The sequence below is a fragment of the Culex quinquefasciatus genome, chromosome 2, assembly GCF_015732765.1.
Source record: "Culex quinquefasciatus strain JHB chromosome 2, VPISU_Cqui_1.0_pri_paternal, whole genome shotgun sequence".
In the NCBI taxonomy this organism is placed as follows: domain Eukaryota; kingdom Metazoa; phylum Arthropoda; class Insecta; order Diptera; family Culicidae; genus Culex; species Culex quinquefasciatus.
In genome coordinates, this window is record NC_051862.1 from 125,856,990 (window position 1) to 125,876,920 (window position 19,931).

General features: G+C 36.0%; 1 protein-coding gene across 1 annotated transcript in view; it reads left to right on the forward strand.

The window, feature by feature from the left end:
- Nucleotides 1–2,310: 2,310 nt before the first annotated feature.
- Nucleotides 2,311–19,931, forward strand: part of LOC6038269 (thrombospondin type-1 domain-containing protein 4) — a 332,455-nt gene continuing 314,834 nt past the window's right edge. Inside the window, exons 1-2 of the mRNA XM_038252070.1 lie at nucleotides 2,311–2,695; nucleotides 9,122–10,314. Of these exons, the coding sequence (XP_038107998.1) occupies nucleotides 10,301–10,314 (14 nt within the window). The 5' untranslated portion in view covers nucleotides 2,311–2,695; nucleotides 9,122–10,300. The remainder of the gene's footprint in view (nucleotides 2,696–9,121; nucleotides 10,315–19,931) is intronic.

The following is a 19,931-nucleotide window of genomic DNA, read 5'->3' on the forward strand; positions in this document are numbered from 1 at the left end:
GTTCACGTGCGATCTCGAACCTTCTCCAAGCTGGAGTGAGAATGTGGATTTTTTTCCAGACTTGAGATTCATTATGCCAATTGTGTTGCCGATTGTTCTTGTATATGCTAAAATATTAGCGATATGGTGGACTGCCTTTCGTCGAATTTGTCGACCGGCGTAAACTTGGGCGTAAACCATTTTATCAAGTAAAAAAAAATGGCATGGAGAAAATTTGTGTGATGAACAATTTTTGTCTCTATTCTTGTTTGAAGTAAACCTTGAAGTTTTATTGAAAAGTTCCTTATTTAAAGATATATAATTTTGATAATTTTATAGTATGATACATTTAGTGAAAACTTGCTTGAAAAATGATTTTTTTTTGTTTTGTCCTCCAATCCTCCAATTAGAAATCAAATCGGGAATTATATCTGTAAGCCCATACATCCAATTGAAATGCTGTTCAAGACAAACTTATGGGAAATTGGACGAGCATTCCGGTGAAAATATTTCCGAGACTGAAAAATCAAGTCTGTATAAATTGCCAAAAACCACCAAAAAAAGTAATTATTTCAACATTTTTATATTGTAAATCGATATATTTTCACAAGGATTGGACATAGGATAATGGTCAATATGGAGACTAAATGATTTTTGTATTTTTTTAGGAGAGACATACCATCCTGCATTTTTTGTGAGTCTTTTTGTAACATCTTAAGCTATTTCCTCAAAAATATTGAACGAAAAAAAATCGTGACATCACCTTAAAATTTAACTTTTAATCTTAAAAATTGAAAAATCTCATATAATTGGCGTGTATTTTTCTTTCAGTGTATTTTTTCAGAAAGCTCGTCCAAAATCCTACAAGTGTGTCTTTGACCACTTTTTAATACGATCCAACGGCTTTGAGATACAGTAATACTTAAATTACAAAATACAACAAAATTAAAAAAATAGTAGTTTATGCAACAAATTGCAAAAAGGGGATTTTTTCAGCACGAGTCGTACATTTATCCAACGAGGTTCACCGAGTGGGATAAATACAATGAGTGTTGAAAAATTCAAGTTTTGCAACGAGTTCCAGATAAACACCCATTGAGTGAGATTAATAGTCAAATGTTCATGTATTCTGTCAATAAATCGTTTAAAGAAAAAAAATTGAACTCTTCAGCACCCATTTCAGTGCTGAAGAGTAGAAGTTTTCAGCATTTATTTTGAAAAGTGTTGCTATTCGACTCTGTTATTTTTGGTACAGAAAAGTAGGTTTTTTTGTCGTACAAGAATGATAGGAAAAGTAGGTAATTTCACGACGAAATTGCAAAAATGTATTTTTCTTAAAAGCTTTATAATGAGTCTGAAATAAATTGATAAAAAATGTTTGTATTTGGAAAATCGTCTATCAAAAGTTGGTATGAATCAACAATAATAAATGAATACAAATAATGAAAGTAATCACAATGACACAACCTTCAAATATCCAAACAACCTTTTCCCCGTAACATCTGTTCTCGTACAACCCGCGACGCGTCACACACTTGTTTGCGCGCAACATTTTACGATGCTCGCGGTCGGTGGTTTGCCTTCACATAATGCTACGTGACAACCACAGGCACTAACCTCACCGCCCCCAGAAACCACGTGTGCAACAAAACAAACCACACGCAGCATAAACATCGCTGCTGAGTGAAACCGGTCTCTCCTTCACCTTCTCACTTCTCACTCATACTTTTTGGAATTCTTCCTTCGTTTGCTCTAATAACTGCTCTCATAACACTGAGAAACCAAAGCACGAAGGATTATTTTGTTTCATAAATTCGATATTTATGTGTTATTTTAACAGATTTTATCTCAACAAAACAATAGTTTAATTTTTTACAGTTTTGAACAAAATAATATAAAACATTTTATCACTTTTGAAAGAAATAAAATAAATTAAATTAAAATAACATGATTAAAAATACAAAATAATTGTCATCTGGAAAAGTTTTTCAAGAAGCTTGAAAAAATATATTCGAAATTCGTATTGTTTTTAAAAACTCATTGCAACCCATCTAAACCAAAACACACATCAATCAATCGCAGTGAGCAACGGCTTAGTGAGTAGTGACCAGTGAGCACCGTCGCGACGTCGGTCGTCGCAACATAACAAAATACAAACAAGCAGCAGGCCGTGTGTGAGCGTCGTCGTCTTGGCTGTGGTCGTCCGCATATCAGCTGCTGCTGCTGTTGCGGGAGCTTCCCGGCGGGCGCGTGGCGCGTGTGACGGCGTCGCGACGCCGATGATGGCGGGTTCTGCTCGCAAATATGCTGCGGCGGAGGCGTTAGTTATGTTTCAAATTTTGTAACGAGCGGACGCACTGCAGTGGGTGTGTGTGAAAGAGGAAAAGCGCGCGCGCGATTGCGGAAGGTTTTTTTTCTATGGGTGAATTTTCGGGAGTTTCACGTTTTTAAAAGGACCTTGGATTGGTTTATAGTTCAAGCAGGAAGAGTAGCAAGAAGAAAAGGAAGATTTTGTCAAAACATATGTGGCCGCCCAGGCGGAACAAATATTTGAACATCGATTGAGTTGACTTTGCTGGCGAAGGGAAATGATTAGTGTCAGCGGAAAAATAGTGAGCTTTGAGTGATATTCGCAGAATTTTTGCACATGTGCGTGCAACGGTCTGCTGGCCGGCTGTTTTTGGAGTTTATCGGATGAATAATGAATTTAGAATTGGTGAGTTGATGATGGGACCATAATTTGGGGCATTCTAGAGGCAAAAGGGAAGGGATGGTTGGCTGGCGTGATTAATTATGGGACTTGGAATTTTAAAAGTGAGTGTTGAAGTGTTCAAAGAAATCGGTCGTGAAAGATGGGAGCAATTAAGATGGTTTAAGATGAGGTTTAAAATTGAAAATAGCCAATATTTTAATTTGCTATATTCTATTTAAAATGTGGGTCTCGTGGCGCAGGGGTAGCGGCTTCGGCTACCGATCCCGATGATGCTATGAGACGCGGGTTCGATTCCCGCCTTATCCACTGAGCTTCTATCGGATGGTGAAGTAAAACGTCGGTCCCGGTTTCTCCTGTCTCGTCAGAGGCGCTGGAGCAGAAATCCCACGTTAGAGGAAGGCCATGCCCCGGGGGGCGTAGTGCCAATAGTTTCGTTTTCGTTTCTATTTAAAATTGTTGACTTCAAAGTTTCATATCTTGTTATATTGTGTGAACTAAAACTCAGTTTTTATTTTCAAAAGTCATGAAGTTTAGTTGCTTAATTGAAAATTAAACGATGAAAGTATGTTCTAAACAGTAAACAATGACTTCTTTTTTTTTGCACAATTACAAGGTCGATCAAGGTCGTTATTCAAATGTATACAGTTTGAACAGATAACAGACACAGATTTGTGACAATTTCCGTAGTAAAAGTTCAAAAGGGTGAATCTGCGGATTTCTAGAATTCCCATTTTATGTAGCTATGACTCACCTTTCACTTTCACAGATCTTTAAAACTCGATTTATTTCTATTCTGAGATTTTCGACAAAACCGTAAAAACTCCGTGTAATGTTGATTCGAACAGTTTTCAAGAATTAGAAAATTTACAAGGATTTTAAGAAATTTGACATTTCAATATCAAAATAGTTAGGAATACATACCTAAAATTATGTTCAGATTTTTTTAAACTAATATTTTTTATTAAGCCAATGAAAATATTTTCCAAGATTAAGCATTTCCTGAGTTGATAATGATCTGTAGCTTGTTTGATCCACTCAACATTATTATGCTGTGGATTGCGATTATCTGAAGACCTTGGAATAATCGAATTACGAAAATATGTATTTTTGTTGTCTTATTTCTGAATGTTGAGCTCAAATATGACCACAAAAATGCTTGAAAGTGGTCTGGGATTTAAACTAATATGGGAGCGCTGATGAATAAAAAAAACTCGGACACTTTTTTTATGATTTGATTATTCGAGCTTAATACCTTAGGATAATCAAACTACGGATAATTGAAACTTCGGATTATTAAGTCTGGATAACTGTAACAAAAAAATAAAGAAGTTAAACCAGGGGTGCTCAAAGTTTTTGGAGGCCGGGCCAAATTTGAAACTCAAATGAGATTGCGGGCCAAATTTACAAAAAAAGGTTGTTAAAAAAATAAATTACGTTATTTTAATGTAAAAGATTACATTTCTGTTATTTAAAAAAAATGTCTTTTCAATATAATAGAAACCACAAAATAACGGGTTTCTATCGGTATTGGTGATTTTGTTGTTTCTGGTATTTGAAAAAAAAGTTCTTAGCTGAAAGTGCTTGTGTTTAAAAAAAAAAAGTTTTGTTTTTATATTTCGAAAATGATGGTGACATTACATGTTGAACAATTCATCTATAAGTTAACTGTGGCTAATGAAAAATCGTTGAGATCCAGAATTTCAACATTTCAATGAAAAAAACTTTTAGAAAATGTTTTAAGCTTCCGTATAATTGGGTCCTAAAATGAAGCTTAGATTGCTGATATTATTGTTCACAGCGATAAAGCTTATTTTTCCGAGTACAATGACCCTTTGTACGAGCTTAAAATGGTTGTTAAGAGCTTAAAATGGGTTTTTAAATCAATTTTGAAAAATTAACCTCGCGGTCCTTCTTGACAGAAAAGCTCCTACTTGACAGGTCGTTCCAAGGAGACCATAGTTGATCCATCGAAAAAATGTTGTCTTGTAAAAAAAAAAAAAAATGAAATGAAAAAAAAAAGATCAGAAATGGTTTTTAATTGTGTTTTTTACCGTTGTACATAAAAATTGGCATAGGGCTTTAGTACCCAATTAACCTGCAATCATTATTTAAAAAAAACGAATCAACATTCATTTATTTCATCGAAAATTCACTAAAATTCAAATTATTTCTAATAAACACAAACATGCTCAAATGATTTTAAATGCAAAGGAATGCATATTTAAGAGCGAGTCCACGAACAGGGCGTACCCCTTTGTATGGGACGTCGTTTGGACCTCACCAATCTGCCTGAAATTTTCAGGGGTTGTTTGTACATATAAAACTAGCATCTGGCCAAAATATGAGCACTCTAGGTCAACGGGAAGTGGGGCAAATCGGGACTCAAAGTTTGAAGGTTCAAAAACGTAAAAAATCTTAAAAAGGCTATAACTCAGGCAAAATTCAATTTAATTTCAAAATTCAAAATGCATCTTAAAGGACTTTAAAAATGCAACAAAATGCAGGGTAGCATCCCAATTGGTCAAATCTAAAGGGAGTTATTGGCATTTTAGTGAAAAAATAGCATAATTTTCAAACTCAAATAAAAAAGTGTTCCATCCAGATATCAACTCGGATCAACCTGCAGCTTGTAGGGGACATCTGGAACTACCATCTGAGACTGAGACTGCTTTGGGTAAGGCAGTTTAACACATTGAATTGACACTTTTACTTTTAGTGAATTTTTTGGTTGTTAATTTTTGCTCGGGGACCCCTTGGATCCCATTTTCTGGTGATAATTTTATCATAATAGTGTTCCTGAGACAATTTCACAATAGAAACATGCATAAAAATGTATATTATCATCCATTTTAACCCTTTAAAAAATGAAAGATAAAATATAAAGAAAACTTTTATTTTTGCAACTATTACAGAATTCTACCTGAATCAAACTTGAACGTTTTTTTGATATTTCTAAAAATGTTTGATGAAAGTTTTGACGATATTTACCAGATTCACACACATTGAAACGTGTGAAGTTTTTTTTAATTATAAAATATTTTGAACAAATTATTTGTATCCTAGAGTGGAGATCAAAATATTGATAAATCATAAGTTTCTTTTTATTAACAAAACAATAAAAAAGATTAGCATATAAAAGCTTAAAATAAACCATAATTTTGAAAAAGTATAAAATCACTTGACAAGTGGTCAAAGGGCCATTTTACATGATCATTCAAAATGGGTCCGCGGGCCACAAAATATCACCTCACGGGCCACGTTTGGCCCGCGGGCCATACTTTGGGCACCCCTGAGTTAAACAATGAATTTACGAGCAATGGTTTCAACATTTGAAATAACAAAGGCGACATAAACTTTGAAAAATATTTGCAACGGCCTAACTTTTGAGTGAACTTTCTGATCGATTTGGTGTCTTCAGCAAAGTTGTAGGTATTGTTGAGGACTATTGAGAAAAAATAGGTACACGGAAAAAAAATTGCAGATTTTTTAATCAAGTTTTTTTCACAAAAACTCAATTTCCCAAAATACGTATTTTTTGATTTTCGTGATTTTTTCAAATGTTCTAGAGAACAAAAACCCGCATCTTTTGAGCCATAGAGAAACATGGTCAAAAAATCTGCAGCCGAGTAATGGATTTTTGAAAAAATAGTGATTGTTGGAAACAAGCTTCCCTGCACCGTGCGGTACACGCGGTTCGCTTGCACCTCAGGTTTGCTTTGCGCCTGCTTTGTTCGGTTTACACCCGTACCCGACTCACACGAACCGAGGGTATTTTGGTACATCGTACCAGCGCACCACGACACTCTCGGTTCGCCGCGTCGGTTTTGTGTCTGGCACTCACCCATGGCATGAACCCGGTATATGAGCCAAGGTGCTTCACTCGTTACGAGCCGAGGTACGTGTCGTGGTACGCGCTGGCGGTACAAAACGGGTTCAATACCACGACACGTACCACGGCACGCTGGGTTCATGCCATGGGTGAGTGCCAGACACAAAACCGATGGGGCGAGCCGAGAGTGTCGTGGTGCGCTGGTACGATGTACCAAGATACCAATACACAAATGGGTTCAGGCACGTACCGAAGCTAGAAAACCAAACCCGCGGTGTGCGTTGGCACTGGCGCATGGGAAGCTTGGTTGGAAAAAATCGAAATTTCATGTAAAACCAAATTTGACGTATTTTTTTGATGTAGAATTGAATTTCCAATCAAAAAGTACTGTACAGATTGTTTGATAAAGGGCTCTGTTTTCAAGATATAGCCACCGAAAGTTTGATTTTAGCGAAATATTTGCAGTTTTCCAATTTAAAAAAAGTGACCATGAATGACCATTTCTAAAAAAAAATTTGGTGAAAAGTTCAGAAAATTTGTCATTAAATTGTTTAAGAGACATTGAAGATTGAACCTCTGGTTGCTAAGATGCAGCGGCTTCAAGAAAAAAAAGGAAAATTCTGGAGTTTTTTTGAAAAGGTCCAATAAACCAAATTTCCAGTTTTTGCTTTTTGGGTGTTTTTAGAACCGCCTTGAGTCAGGGGTATTAAAAAACACTAAAAAAGCAAAAACTGAAAATTTGGTTTTTTGGTCTTTTAAAAAAAAAACTCTAGAATTGAAGTTTTCTAAGTCTCATCAAAACAACCCACCATTTTCTAATGTTGATATCTCAGCAACTCTAGGTCCGATTTTCAATGTTAAAACATGAAACATTCGTAAACTTTTCCGAGCTTTTTGATTTTGTTTTTGAAAATAGCTAGTCTTGTTTTATTTTTTTTAAACATTTTTTTCGAAGAGATCGAAAAACTTCACGAATGTTTCATGTTCTAACATTGAAAATCGGACCATTAGTTGCGAAGATATCGATATTAGAAAATGGTGGGTTGTTTGGGTGAAAACTTCAATTTTCCTGTTTCTTTTTCTTGAATCCGCTGTATCTCAGCAACCAGAAGTCCAATCTTCAGTGTCTCCCAGAAATTTTTTTAGAAATGGTCAGTCATGGTCACTTTTTTTAAAAATCAAAAAACTGCAAATATCTCGCTAAAATCAAACTTTCGGTGGCTATATCTTGAAAACAGAGCCCTTTATCAAAAAAGCTGTAGATTACTTTTCGACTGGAAATTCAATTTTACATTAAAAAATCATGTTAAATTAGTTTTTGCATGAAATTTTGATTTTTTCCAATAATCACTATTTTTTCAAAAATCCATAACACGGCGGCAGATTTTTTGACCATGTTTCTCTATAGCTCAAAAGTTGTGGGTTTTTGTTCTCTAAATCATATCAAAAAATCTCGAAAATAAAAAAAAAAACATATTTTGGGAAACTGAGTTTTTGTGAAAAAAAAGTTGATTGAAAAATCTGCATTTTTTTCCGTGTACTTATTTTTTCTCAATAGTCCTCAACAATACCTAAAACTTTACCCAAGACACCAAATTGATCAGAAAATTCACTTAAAAGTTACAGCTGTTTGAATATTTATGTACCATTTTTGTATGGACAGCAGCCAAAATTGTATGGAGACTTGTATGGGTGAACCAATAACACAAAATAGCTTCTTTGGTCATAAGGAAAGCTCCCACAAAGTTTGAGCCAAATAAAAAAAAAACATTTCCGGTTTTGGTAGAGAATCGCTCAAATGCAAATTAAAATACTAAAACTGCGAAATAAAGTTTTTCGTAGAACAAAAGTTGCTCAAAACGACCTCCTGAACACGGGAAAAATAAAAAAATCGAAAAAAATTTGGGCAGTAGAGGGTTAAGGGTTGTATGGGAAAATTAAAAAAATGTTCGGCCGTCTGAAGTTAAATTTCTTGCCTAGGTATGAAAAAATAGAGTGAGTCAAAAAAAGCATTTCAAAGATAGTTGTTTGAACCGAGCACTTACAAAGAAAATGATATGCAAAATATTTTTGGAGCTCATGCTTATTCTATCGTCGTGAATTTGTAAACATTTAATGGTCATTTCTATCAACTGTGTTTTATGACAAAATTTTATGCCATTGAACTTGATTTTTATTATTTGTATTGTTTTCCCTGATATGAATATTTTTAACCCTATTAAAAGGCATGCCAACCGTCACGCCCTAGGCAAACATTTTATGGCTTTCTGTCTGTGTGACATCATTTGTTTATTAAACGGATTAAAAAATATCATAAATGCTATTTACAAACCACTCCCATTCAACAAGTGGTCAATAACTTCTGCAGGAAAATTTCATCTGTCATTCGATTCAAGCTCGCAGTGGCGCTAATTGCCGCGTAGATTTGAACCATTAAATCCAATCTGCACACACTTGCTTGCACATCCCGTCTAATTTACGACCCGATTTCTAATTGATCAACCACAATTAATCACCTCCGCCCCCGCCTTCACTCTAATCCAATTATTGTTTGTTGATCTAACCGCCCTTTTGCGTCTGTTTTTTTTTGTTCTTTGCAGTGCTGCCAGTGACTGCTCCTCCCACGGGAAAGGTGACAAGATAATGGTGCCCAGATCGCACGTTTCGTCAAATTAATAGTGAATTAGATGTCGTCGTCGTCGTCGTCGTTGTGGTGACATCAGCTGCAGCATAATACAAATTTGCCCAACGATTTTAATCACTGAAATCGAACAATTTTGCGGTTTAACCTCACTTTATTTGATTGGCAACGCATCGCTGAGCAGTGCTGCCAAAATAGACCGATCCGATTCGCTGGATGAAGTGCAAACATCCGCGTGGTTAGGTTAGGTTTTGTTCGAGTCCACAATAGAACCAGAAACTGGAGCACCACACCACAAACAGGGGAAGCCTCAGACCAGCAGGGAGTGGCCACCAAATCGGCAAATCAATCGCGATGAACTGTGCTGCCAAATGCACTCAATTATTGGTGAAGTGAAATATGCTAATGCGTTTAGGAATATCAACCACGTGGTGAGCTGTTTCGGTTGAATAGGTTAGTTTTTGTGTGTGGTGAAATCGATTAGAGTGGATTGAAAAAAAAAATACGAAAAGTGCTAAGTGAAAAGCTTTGTCAAGTGGGGGTTAAAACTCCAGGGGCAAGGATTGAATTAAAATAGCATATTTAACACAGGTCCAGGTGTGACAGGTGTGGTGTCCCTAAAGTTTACTGAAAAGTTGGTGCGCGCGATAAAAAGTGGCCCATTAATTTCGCGAGGGTCCCAGCCCCCCGGAACCGGAAACGGGGCTGGAACGGACGGCGCGGGACAAAGGTGCCAACGTGGAAATGTGATAATTGTTGTGGACGAAGGTGAAAACCCCGGGACCAATAATACAGCGAAGAAAAAACCAGCGAAACTCTCCCTCACACTCACTCTTTTTTCGGTTAAATAATGGGCCAAAAGCATTGAACCGTAATTTGTGGCGGACTGTGGGTGGGAAGAGAGTAGTCAGCAGGTGGTGAAAATTATATTTGTGGAAAACAAGAGAAAAGAGAGAAAAAAAGGAGTGATTCGAGTGAGATAGAGGTGTGAAAAGTGTGGTGTTGTGTTGAGGAAAAACTCGGAGTGCAGGAGATTCGGGGTGCCATCGTGAGAGTTGAAACACCAGCTGCTGGGCTATTGGAGGCTGCAGGATTATTCTCGAGCTGACCAAGCGGATTTCCAATTAAATGTGACAAAATGAAAATATTAAGGTAATGAGTTTCATTTGCATCTGGGGGTTCGTTGTTTCAATAAAAAAAAAAATGTGCGCTGATATTGATGGATTCATTTCAAAAGCTGTTGGTTTGATTAATGCTTTATGCAAATTTCCCAGTACTGCATGTATGATTTAAAGCATTGGAAATTATTTACAACATTTTTTTTCTTTTAGTTCAGTGGCAGTGCGTGGCCGAATGGTTACGCTGTCCGCTTTGTAAGCGGATGATTCTGGGTTCGATTCCCATCTGCTGCAACCTTCCATCGGATGAGGAAGTAAAATGTCGGTCCCGGCCTTGGTTGTTAGGCCGTTAAGTCATTCCAGGTGTAGGAGTCGTCTCCATGCCATAAGTACAAACAACACACCAAACCAAGCCTACTCCGGTGGAATTGCTGGCGGCGGTTGGACTCGCAATCCAAAGGTCGTCAGTTCAAACACTGGGGTGGAAGGTTCTTTGGAGTAGAAAGAGGTTTGGGTGCTCTCCCCATTCAAGCCTTCGGACTCCTAGGTTCGAGCAGAAACTTGCAATAGAGACCACAAAAGACCCGGGGGTCGTTAATGTGGATGGTTTGATTTTTTTTTATTTTGATTCAATTTCAATCCTTTTATGAGATACAGTCCAGACTCGATTGTCATTTAGATACGAGTTTGCAAGTCATTCTTGGAATCTTCTTGTTTAGCTTTCGCTTAAATTGAGAATGTGCAGTGTGCAGTAGGGTGACAAGAAAAATTGAAAATTTTGGAAAATCATAAGAGATACCCCCGATTTTCGATTTTTTAGGCAATAACAAGTAACTGTGCCAATTTTGAGCCAAATCGATTAAGGTTTAGGGGTCGATTTTTATTGTTGAATTTTTTATGGGGAAAATTGCAAAAATGTATGCAGAAAATCATCGCTTCAAATTGTTCAAGTGTGAGATTCTTGTAGGAAATTTAATTCCCTACAACTTTGCCTAAGGGTGCAAAACGATCCGAGTTGATCGTGATGAGTTATTAGCAATGCGATGAAAAGAAATCGGCTTATATACTTGAAAGTATATAAGGCCGATGCAAATATTTAAAAAAGTTTTTGTCCCTCGGCCCTGGCCGAGGTCAAGGGGGGGGGGGGGGGAAATAAAAAAATATAAAAATTTAAATAACAAGCCATAGTCTTCAAATTTAAATGAAAAAAGTGTTTTAAAATGCATTTTACACTAGTTCAGTTGTTTTGCTGTCAGCCTGTGTGGATCAATCGGACCGCGCACTGGACTCACAATCCAGAGGTCGCCGGTTCGAATCCCGGGGCGGACGCAAAAAATTCTAAGTGTAAATATAGGTATTCGGTGCCCTCTCCCCGTGCCCATACCTTCACACTTAGGAGACCCGGGAGGCGGAGTCTTGTCGCAAAAAGAACGATACACGCCTGTGGATCCGTTGACGAAACCGCAAGGTTTAAGAGGGCCACATTATAAGGTGTTACGTCGATTCCGTTTTCAGTTGTTTTGCAATCTCTAGTTTTCAAAAAATCGTAGATCTGACAAAAATAAAAATTGTTTCGAAAAAAAAAGATTTTGCATCGAAAATTTTCAAAAAAAAAATTATGATTTTTTAATAAACCCAAACATGCTAAAAATGATTTTAAACGCAGAAGAATGTATTTTAATTTGTTTTAAGCTGGTTGCACTTGAATTTTCATTGAAATTTTGAAGTTTATTGTAAAAATATTTTTTTTGCCCGCTGATTTTTCGGGCCAATTTTGAAGGAGGGGGGGGGGGGGGGGTGACAAAAACTTTTAAAAATATTTGTACCAGCCTAAGAAAATACTTTTTACTAAAAACAATCACAAAAAATCAGGATCAACTCGGATCGTTTTGCACCCTTGGACAAATTTGTAGGGAATTGAATTTTCTTAAAAGAACCTCTAACTTGGACAATTTTGGGCGATACCTGCGCCACCTGGCAGAAAAAATGTTTTTCTGCATACATTTTGCGATTTTTCTCATATAAATTATAACGATAAAAAGCGACCTCTAAACCTTAACTGATTTGGCTCAAAATTAGTACAGTTGCTTATTATTGTCTAAAGAACCGAGCCAGATTGTATCCCTGATGTCGATTTTTTATGTGCAGTCACTTTTTCCCGTTTTTGTTGGGTTAAACATATTTTTTTTTCGTTTTCTCATTTTGGGTTGACGAGCTCAAATACAGTCATGCCTCGGCTTAGCAACGCATATGGGGGATGCAATACCGAGGCGTGCATAACTGAAGCATAGAGCTTATGTGATTTCGACTATATGGGAGACATTGGCTATAATCGTATGAAAAATCTTGCAAACGTCAAAAAAATTAAAATGTTTGGAACCACGATGATGGCAGCTGCACTGCAATCATAATTACATAAAATTTTCACAAAAATACGTATTTTTTTCTGTATTTTGAAAATGCTATTTTTGTAAAAAACACAAAATAATTGTTATTGCAATATTGGTATCAAATGATCGGGGTTTTCATTCAATACGAATGTCATACCAATTTTTTGGAAGATGTTAATTTTTTTTACAAAACAACGTATTTTTTAAAAATACTCAAAATTTCAGTTTTTCACAATGTGGGTACCAAATGTTTGGATTTTTTTATGAATTTAGAATGTTATAACAACATTTTTTGAAAATATTAAAAATTTTAGCAAAACTACGTATTTTCAAAAAAATATTCAAAATTACAGTTTTTTAGAAGACAAACATCAAACGATCGGGATTTTTTCAAACATTTCGTAAATTACAACACAAATTTCTAAATTACAAAAAAAAAAACACAAAACTACACATTTTCGAAAAAAAAAACTTCAGATTTCAGTTTTTCAAAATATGGATATCAAATGATCGCAATTTTTTCATACATTTTGCATGTGATGGCAATTTTTTGAAAATACTCAAAATTTTCACAAAACTACGTATTTTCCGAAAAATTACTCAAAATTTCAGTTTTTTACAAAATGATTATCAAACGATCGAGATTTTTCATACATTTCGATAGTTATGACACAAATTTCTTAAATTTAAAAAAAAAACATAAACTATGTATTTTCGAAAAAATACTAAAAAAATTAAGTTTTTCACAATGTGGGTATCAAATAATTGGATTCTTTTTATAAATTTCGAATGCTATAACAACATTTTTTGAAAGTACTCAAAAATTTCACAAAACTACGTTTGTTTAAAAAATACTGAAATTTTAAGTTTTTTTTACAATATGAATTTATACTCGGGATTTTTCATACATTCACAAAGTTATGACACAGATTTCTTAATTTAAAAAAAAAAAACATAAAAGTACGTATTTTTGAAAAAAAAAAACATACTCAGTTTTTCGCAATGTGGGTATCAAATAATTGGATTTTTTAATAAATTTCGGTTGTTATAACAACATTTTTTGAAAATACTCAAAAATTTCACAAAACTATGTTTAAAAAAAAACAAAAACTTAAAGTTTAAGTTTTTTGTAGAATATTGATATCAAACGCTCGGGATTTTCATACATTTAGAAAGTTATGACACAAATTTCTTAAATTATAAAAAAAAAAAACATAAAACTACGTATTTTCGAAAAAATACTCAAAATTTCAGTTTTTCACCATGTGGGTATCAAATGACTGGATTTTTTTTTTTATAAATTTCGAATGTTATAAGATAACAACATTTTTTGAAGCTACTCAAAAATTTCACAAAACTACGTTTGTTGAAAAAAAAAACTCAAATTTAATGTTTTTTTTAGAATATGGGTATCAAACGCTCAGGATTTTTCATACAATTAGAAAGTTATAATACACATTTTTGAAAATACTCAACAATTTTACAAAACTTCGTATTTTCGAAAATATACTCAAAATTTAAGTTTTTCATAATCAAATCAAGTTATTCGCTCAGCAGGATTGCCTTGGCGTTCTCGATTACGAGATTCCTACTCGAGAACTAGGTGTCCGAACACTGAAAAAAAATAAAAGTACCAAATTTCTAAATTCTAGGAATTATGGCTCCTTTCCTTATTAAGTAATCCAAAAAACCCGATTACTAAATAAGGGAAAGAGGCAAAATTCCTAGAATAAAGGAATTTGGTACTATTTTTTTATTTCAGTGAAGGCTTGATTGTTGAGGCAATTGCAAACCTCTTTTTACACCTAAGCTTCCATCCAGCCCGGGATTCGACCTTTGGATTGTGAGTCCAACTGCCTACCAGCGACTCCACCGAGACAGCACCCATCTCGAAAAATGCCACCGGGACCGTCTGGGATCGAACCCAAGCCGACTGGGTGAGAGGCAACCACGCGTACCTTTACACCACCAGTCCTGGATTTATTTTCTAATTGAACATAAAAAATAACCTTGCCATTGGTCCATTCGACGCAATTAACTCAATTTGCACACTCTATTCTGAATAACAGTGGTGAATGAGATTCGAAACAATGAAGAAATTCGCTTTTTCATACACTAAAATCTCGTTTTACGCTTCCCCGATTTAGGCTAAATACCCCAATTTGCGCTGGAGCCCCCAAATAACATGTCATTAAGCAATTTAACAAAATATTTATATTGCAGAAATCTATTTCATGGTTTTTAGGGGTCTTACAATCGGTTGGAGGGTTACCTGAACAGTAGTGATTAACGAATAAAATTGCAAATCGAAGCCCCACAATCATTTCATTTTAAACAACTGATTAAGCTTTAATTTTCGCAAAACAATAGACTCCACTGCCGCGAGGTGTGTTGTCACCACACATGGCAATGAAAATTTCCCTACATCCTCGGGCTCGGGAATCGGAAGTGAGGTGAGCTGCGTTGTTTGCTTATCAATGGGGCAGTGCGCGTCCCACGTGGGAGAATCCATTTGTCACCAAATGCCTCCCCACCCGATGGCGGAAAACATAATTAATTGAAATGCGTGTTTTTGAGCTCGCCCTCGTTCGAGATTTTGCCTCTCGTGTCACGTGTTTGTGTGTGTTGTGGGGGGAGCTTTTGTTATTTCATCGAAATTCATTAAAACATAATTTTATTTGATTTCAATGAATCGGTCCCAGGTCGGAACAAGAGCTTTTATCGTTTTCCAACGCACATTATCTGCCAACCGACCAGCATCAGAGTGTGGAAGTGGTGGGAGGTCAGGTGGATATTTGTGGTTGCTGCGGTTTGAGAGTTTTCTGACATAATTTGTAAAATCACGGGACAGAGAAGGCTGAGGGAAATTCTGTTTGCCAGGATAGTGGATGAAAGGAAGGGGGAAGGAAAGGGGGCAATTAAATCCTTCACCCACTTTATTGATGTGTATGTTAAACTGGGGTGGTTTTGCATTTTGATCATGTGGGAATTTAATTAGGATGCAGCACAAATTGAACATGGAAACATTCCTAACAAACAACATGTTTTGTGGCGACTGTTTTACGTGAGAGTTGTGGTTTTTGGTTCCCACGCCAATCAGACTTGTTTGAATTTTAAACGAAAAGTATGTGGCGTATCTGCAATGATTCGTAAATAACACTTGCGTGAATTATTTTGTTCTCGAAATATTTATCGATAGGTATGAGTTGCAAACCTTGAGAAAAAATAAAATAAAAATTAAATATATTTAAGGGATAGAAAGAGCTTAAGTATTTGATGTCTTTTGAATATGAATTAAAATGTAAACATATTTCAAATTATGGCTGGGATAAAAAAGCACTCCTTTTTTGAGGACGGATCAACAACGTTAAAAAACCAATTGTGAGGGGGAACCCCTACAATTTCGAAAAAAATTGCGAGTTTATTTTTTCCTTATGCTGGTAAACATTTTATTTAAAGTTTTTGTCACACCTCCCTTCAAACTTGGCCCGAAAAATCAGGTGGCAAAAAGAGTATTTTTTCAAAAAACTGGGAAATTGCAATGGAAATTTAAGTGCAATCAGTTGAAATTGAATTTAAATGCATTCCCCTGCATTTAAAATGATTTATAGCATATTGGGTTGATTCAAACATCTTTTTAATTTTTGAAAATTTTCAATGTTTAATATCTCAAAAAGTTTTTTTTCGCAATGTTTTTTTTTCGTCGAATCTTACTTTTTTTTGAAAACTAATGATTGCAAAACAACTGAACTAGTGTAAATTGCATTTTTAAACACTTTTTGCATTCAAATGTTGAGACTATGCCTTGTAATTTCATTTTTTTATTTGTAAAATATTTGCATCGGTTTCAGGGGACTAAAAAGACATCTTTTCAGCCATAATTCATGATGATGCAAAATTTGGTTTAGTAGATATACATTTTTGAAAAATAGTGTTTTATTTGGAAAATCTGACTGAACATCAAATCTAATCTAATCAGACCCTAGCGCAGCCAATCTTTCGAAGGGATCGTGGAGAGTGCCTTAGGTTAGATGACGCCTAGCACTCTTCTCGTCATTTATTAACATTTGTAGTGCGCCATTGCATCGGAATCCATTGAAACATCACAAGCGTTAAAGCGGCCAGGTCTACTGCGTAAAGCCGTATCGCAGAGATGACTCGTAATTGGTTTGAGTTTGAGCACTGAGTTTTCGAACAACAACACAATTCTGAATCGACAGGGGAGGAAAAAGCGTGGGAACACACCACCATACGCTCCGAGATTTTGGTTGTATTTAGTGCGTCCATCCCGGGAATTCCCGGGACAAAAATCCCGGGATTTTTCCAGAACCGGGAATTCCCGAATCCCGGGATTATTTATAATTTGTCCCGGGAATTCCCGAAATTGAAAAAAAAACAAATTTTGGTCCGGAATTATATTTTTTTGTAGAAATACATAAATAGTTGAGTATATAATAATCGATAAGAATTTAATAGCATTAAAATTTGTATTCGGCATATATCAGCAATAATTTGGCTTATTAGTGAAAATTGTTAAATTTGAGTTTACAATATTGTTTTGATCACCGGAAGTCAATTGTAATTATTTGCTTATATTGGCAATTTGCGGCGAGAAATATTAAGCTAACCTAGGACAGAAAGAGGAGAGACAGAATTGAAGATCGCGACAACAGTTTTTCAAACCTTTTGTCACATGGAGGATAGATCCAGACAGGGCGCTGGCAGTTATAAGGGAAAGGAGGTGAAGAAGCTAAGGGCCATTCATTCTAAGTGTAATATTTGGTTGAACTAGCTTTTAGGGGTCTTCCATTAACCGACACAGAAGGTGTCGGAGAATGTCCCACATAGTTGACACACGATAATTTCTTTTCGTGTTTCGTCATCTATGGGACGACCCTAAAAGCTAGCTCAACCAAATTCGCTATATACTCTTAGTGGCGCACTTCGATTCTACCGATGGATTTCTTTTTTCAGATATTATCTACCGAAATGTTGCTGCTAGAGAGCACTCTGTACCGATAGTTCAACCAAATATTACACTTAGAATGAATGGCCCTTAGCTTCTTCCAGTGTTGCGTTCCTCACGCGCTCATGCGCTCGTGAGCGCTCACTTTTCGCTCATTCGTGAGGAGGAGCGCTGCGCGAGCTAGCTCACGTTTGCCCGCGCTCACGTTTGCTCCGATTTTTTTCAGCTCGCGTTTGCTCCACGCTCGCGCTCGCGCTCATATTTCGCTCACGGAGCGCTCATTTTGGACGTGTCGCTAATCAATTAACGCTTTTGAGAAAGTTTTTTTTTTCAATTCTTGATGGATTTTTTTGCTTAAGGTGCAGTAGGACTGTGAAAATATGCCTTTGTGAACAAATTTTTATGATATATGAATTGAAATAGCTTATTTTCATCAACCATGTTTTTAAATAAAAGGTTGGATTCGCAAGGGTTAAATAATTTTTTATACATGCAGTTGAATGTATAAATATTTTAGAATTTAAAGGCCTAATTGTATTAGAGAGGTGCGGGCGGAGGGGTATAGACGGCTAAGTAAAAGGCCTGTAAACCTTAGAAAAAACGAAAAAACCATGAAATAATTCAAGAATATTTGTGCTGGGATAAGTTCGATTCAATGTTAAATGCTTGGTTGATAAAAATATAACATTAAACTGTTTTATGTACCTAAACAGTGTTTTGATTACATTTCCAGATTGATGGTCAGAATTAGCTACCATTAAAAAAAATCCGTTTATTAAATCTTTCAATGATTCAGTGATTAGAAACGGCTGATCATTTCTATAAGGTTAGTCTCCATTTGGCAAACATTTTAGAAAATAAGGTAACATTTTTGAAACGGTTTTATTTTTAAATATAAGCCTCAAAATTCCTAAGGGTTGAAATAACTCTTTTGACTCAAGTCAAATAAATTGTCAATATTTTTCACCACGATAAGGGCGGCTCTTCTTCCAACAAGTGGATTTTATTCAACACTTTCGCAACCAAACCTCTGAAAATATTCAATTACAAGTTATTTTTGATTTTTGAACATGGATGATTGTAATTGTTTAAAAGAGTTCAATTTGTTGGGTGGTGACGCGCGGTCAATTATGTGGCATTGTGTGTGAAAAGAAAGGATTTTATTTCGTGTTTCATCCTGATTGGCATGCTCAAGTCCTTCCTACATCATCGTTGATCGGGAGGCACGACGTCGTGTGAATTGTTGCATTAAAATAAGTTTAAGTATTACTGTAAATGACTGTAAAAAGTCCTTCCTATATCATCAATGTCGTTTGGGTAATCGTGATGAAAAATTACATTTATTCAGTATTTAAATACCTGTGCGTGAGTGTTTTGGTGTGCTAATTAGAAAGACCTTCCCATAGCATCGTTGCTCCGAAGGGCTCGTCGACGGGTTTGTTATGAAAGTCCTCCCCATAGCATCGTAGCTCGGGAGGCATCGAAAAGCCAATACCTTATCCTACTAACCCAAAAAAAAATAATCACGTGATGCTTGAAGGAGATGCTGTGGATTCAACGGTCTCAAGCGGTATCAACAAGTATATAGCGAAAAACTATGTGCTTGATGAGTCTGCAACTTCAACTATCGGACTAACATTCCTCCCTTTTGTTGAACTGCAGGCTTCTTGGGAGGGCGCCGGTATTGTCTAATAAAGTCGGGGTCTTCAGGGGTTAAACAGTGAACGGATGGTTGGCTCCCACTGATCATTTTTGATTCATTGTTTAACTTCAGCTGATCTGTCAATAACGGAGTAGCAGCTCATTGGCAGTCAACCATGCTCATGCTCATGGATGATTGTTACTGTTTAAAAGATTATTTAAAAATCAATAAAATATACATAAATTGTCATTTTTTTTTGTTGTACATAACAACAATACAATATGGATTTGATTTGTGAACAAACAATGCATCTCTTCACGTCAATGAATTTTTACATTATGAATTTAGTTTTTGTTCCTTGTTCGAAAAAGTCTAGATTTTAAATAGAACATAGATTTCGGTTCGCTGACCAAATCCATTTCATTGCTTTGCTTTGTTTGTTCGACCACTTTCTTGTTTGTTTTTGCTGCCTGTGCTGAGATAGTTCTGGAAACTTCGTTCCAAACAGACAGATGCTTCAACAGAAAAAAACAACTACCTACTTTGGCTCACCAGCTCACGTGAGCGCAAAACGCTCCGGTGAGCGTGAGCGAGCACGAGCTACCTGATAAAAACTCACGCTCCCGCTGGAGCGAGCAAGCTTTCCGTGAGCG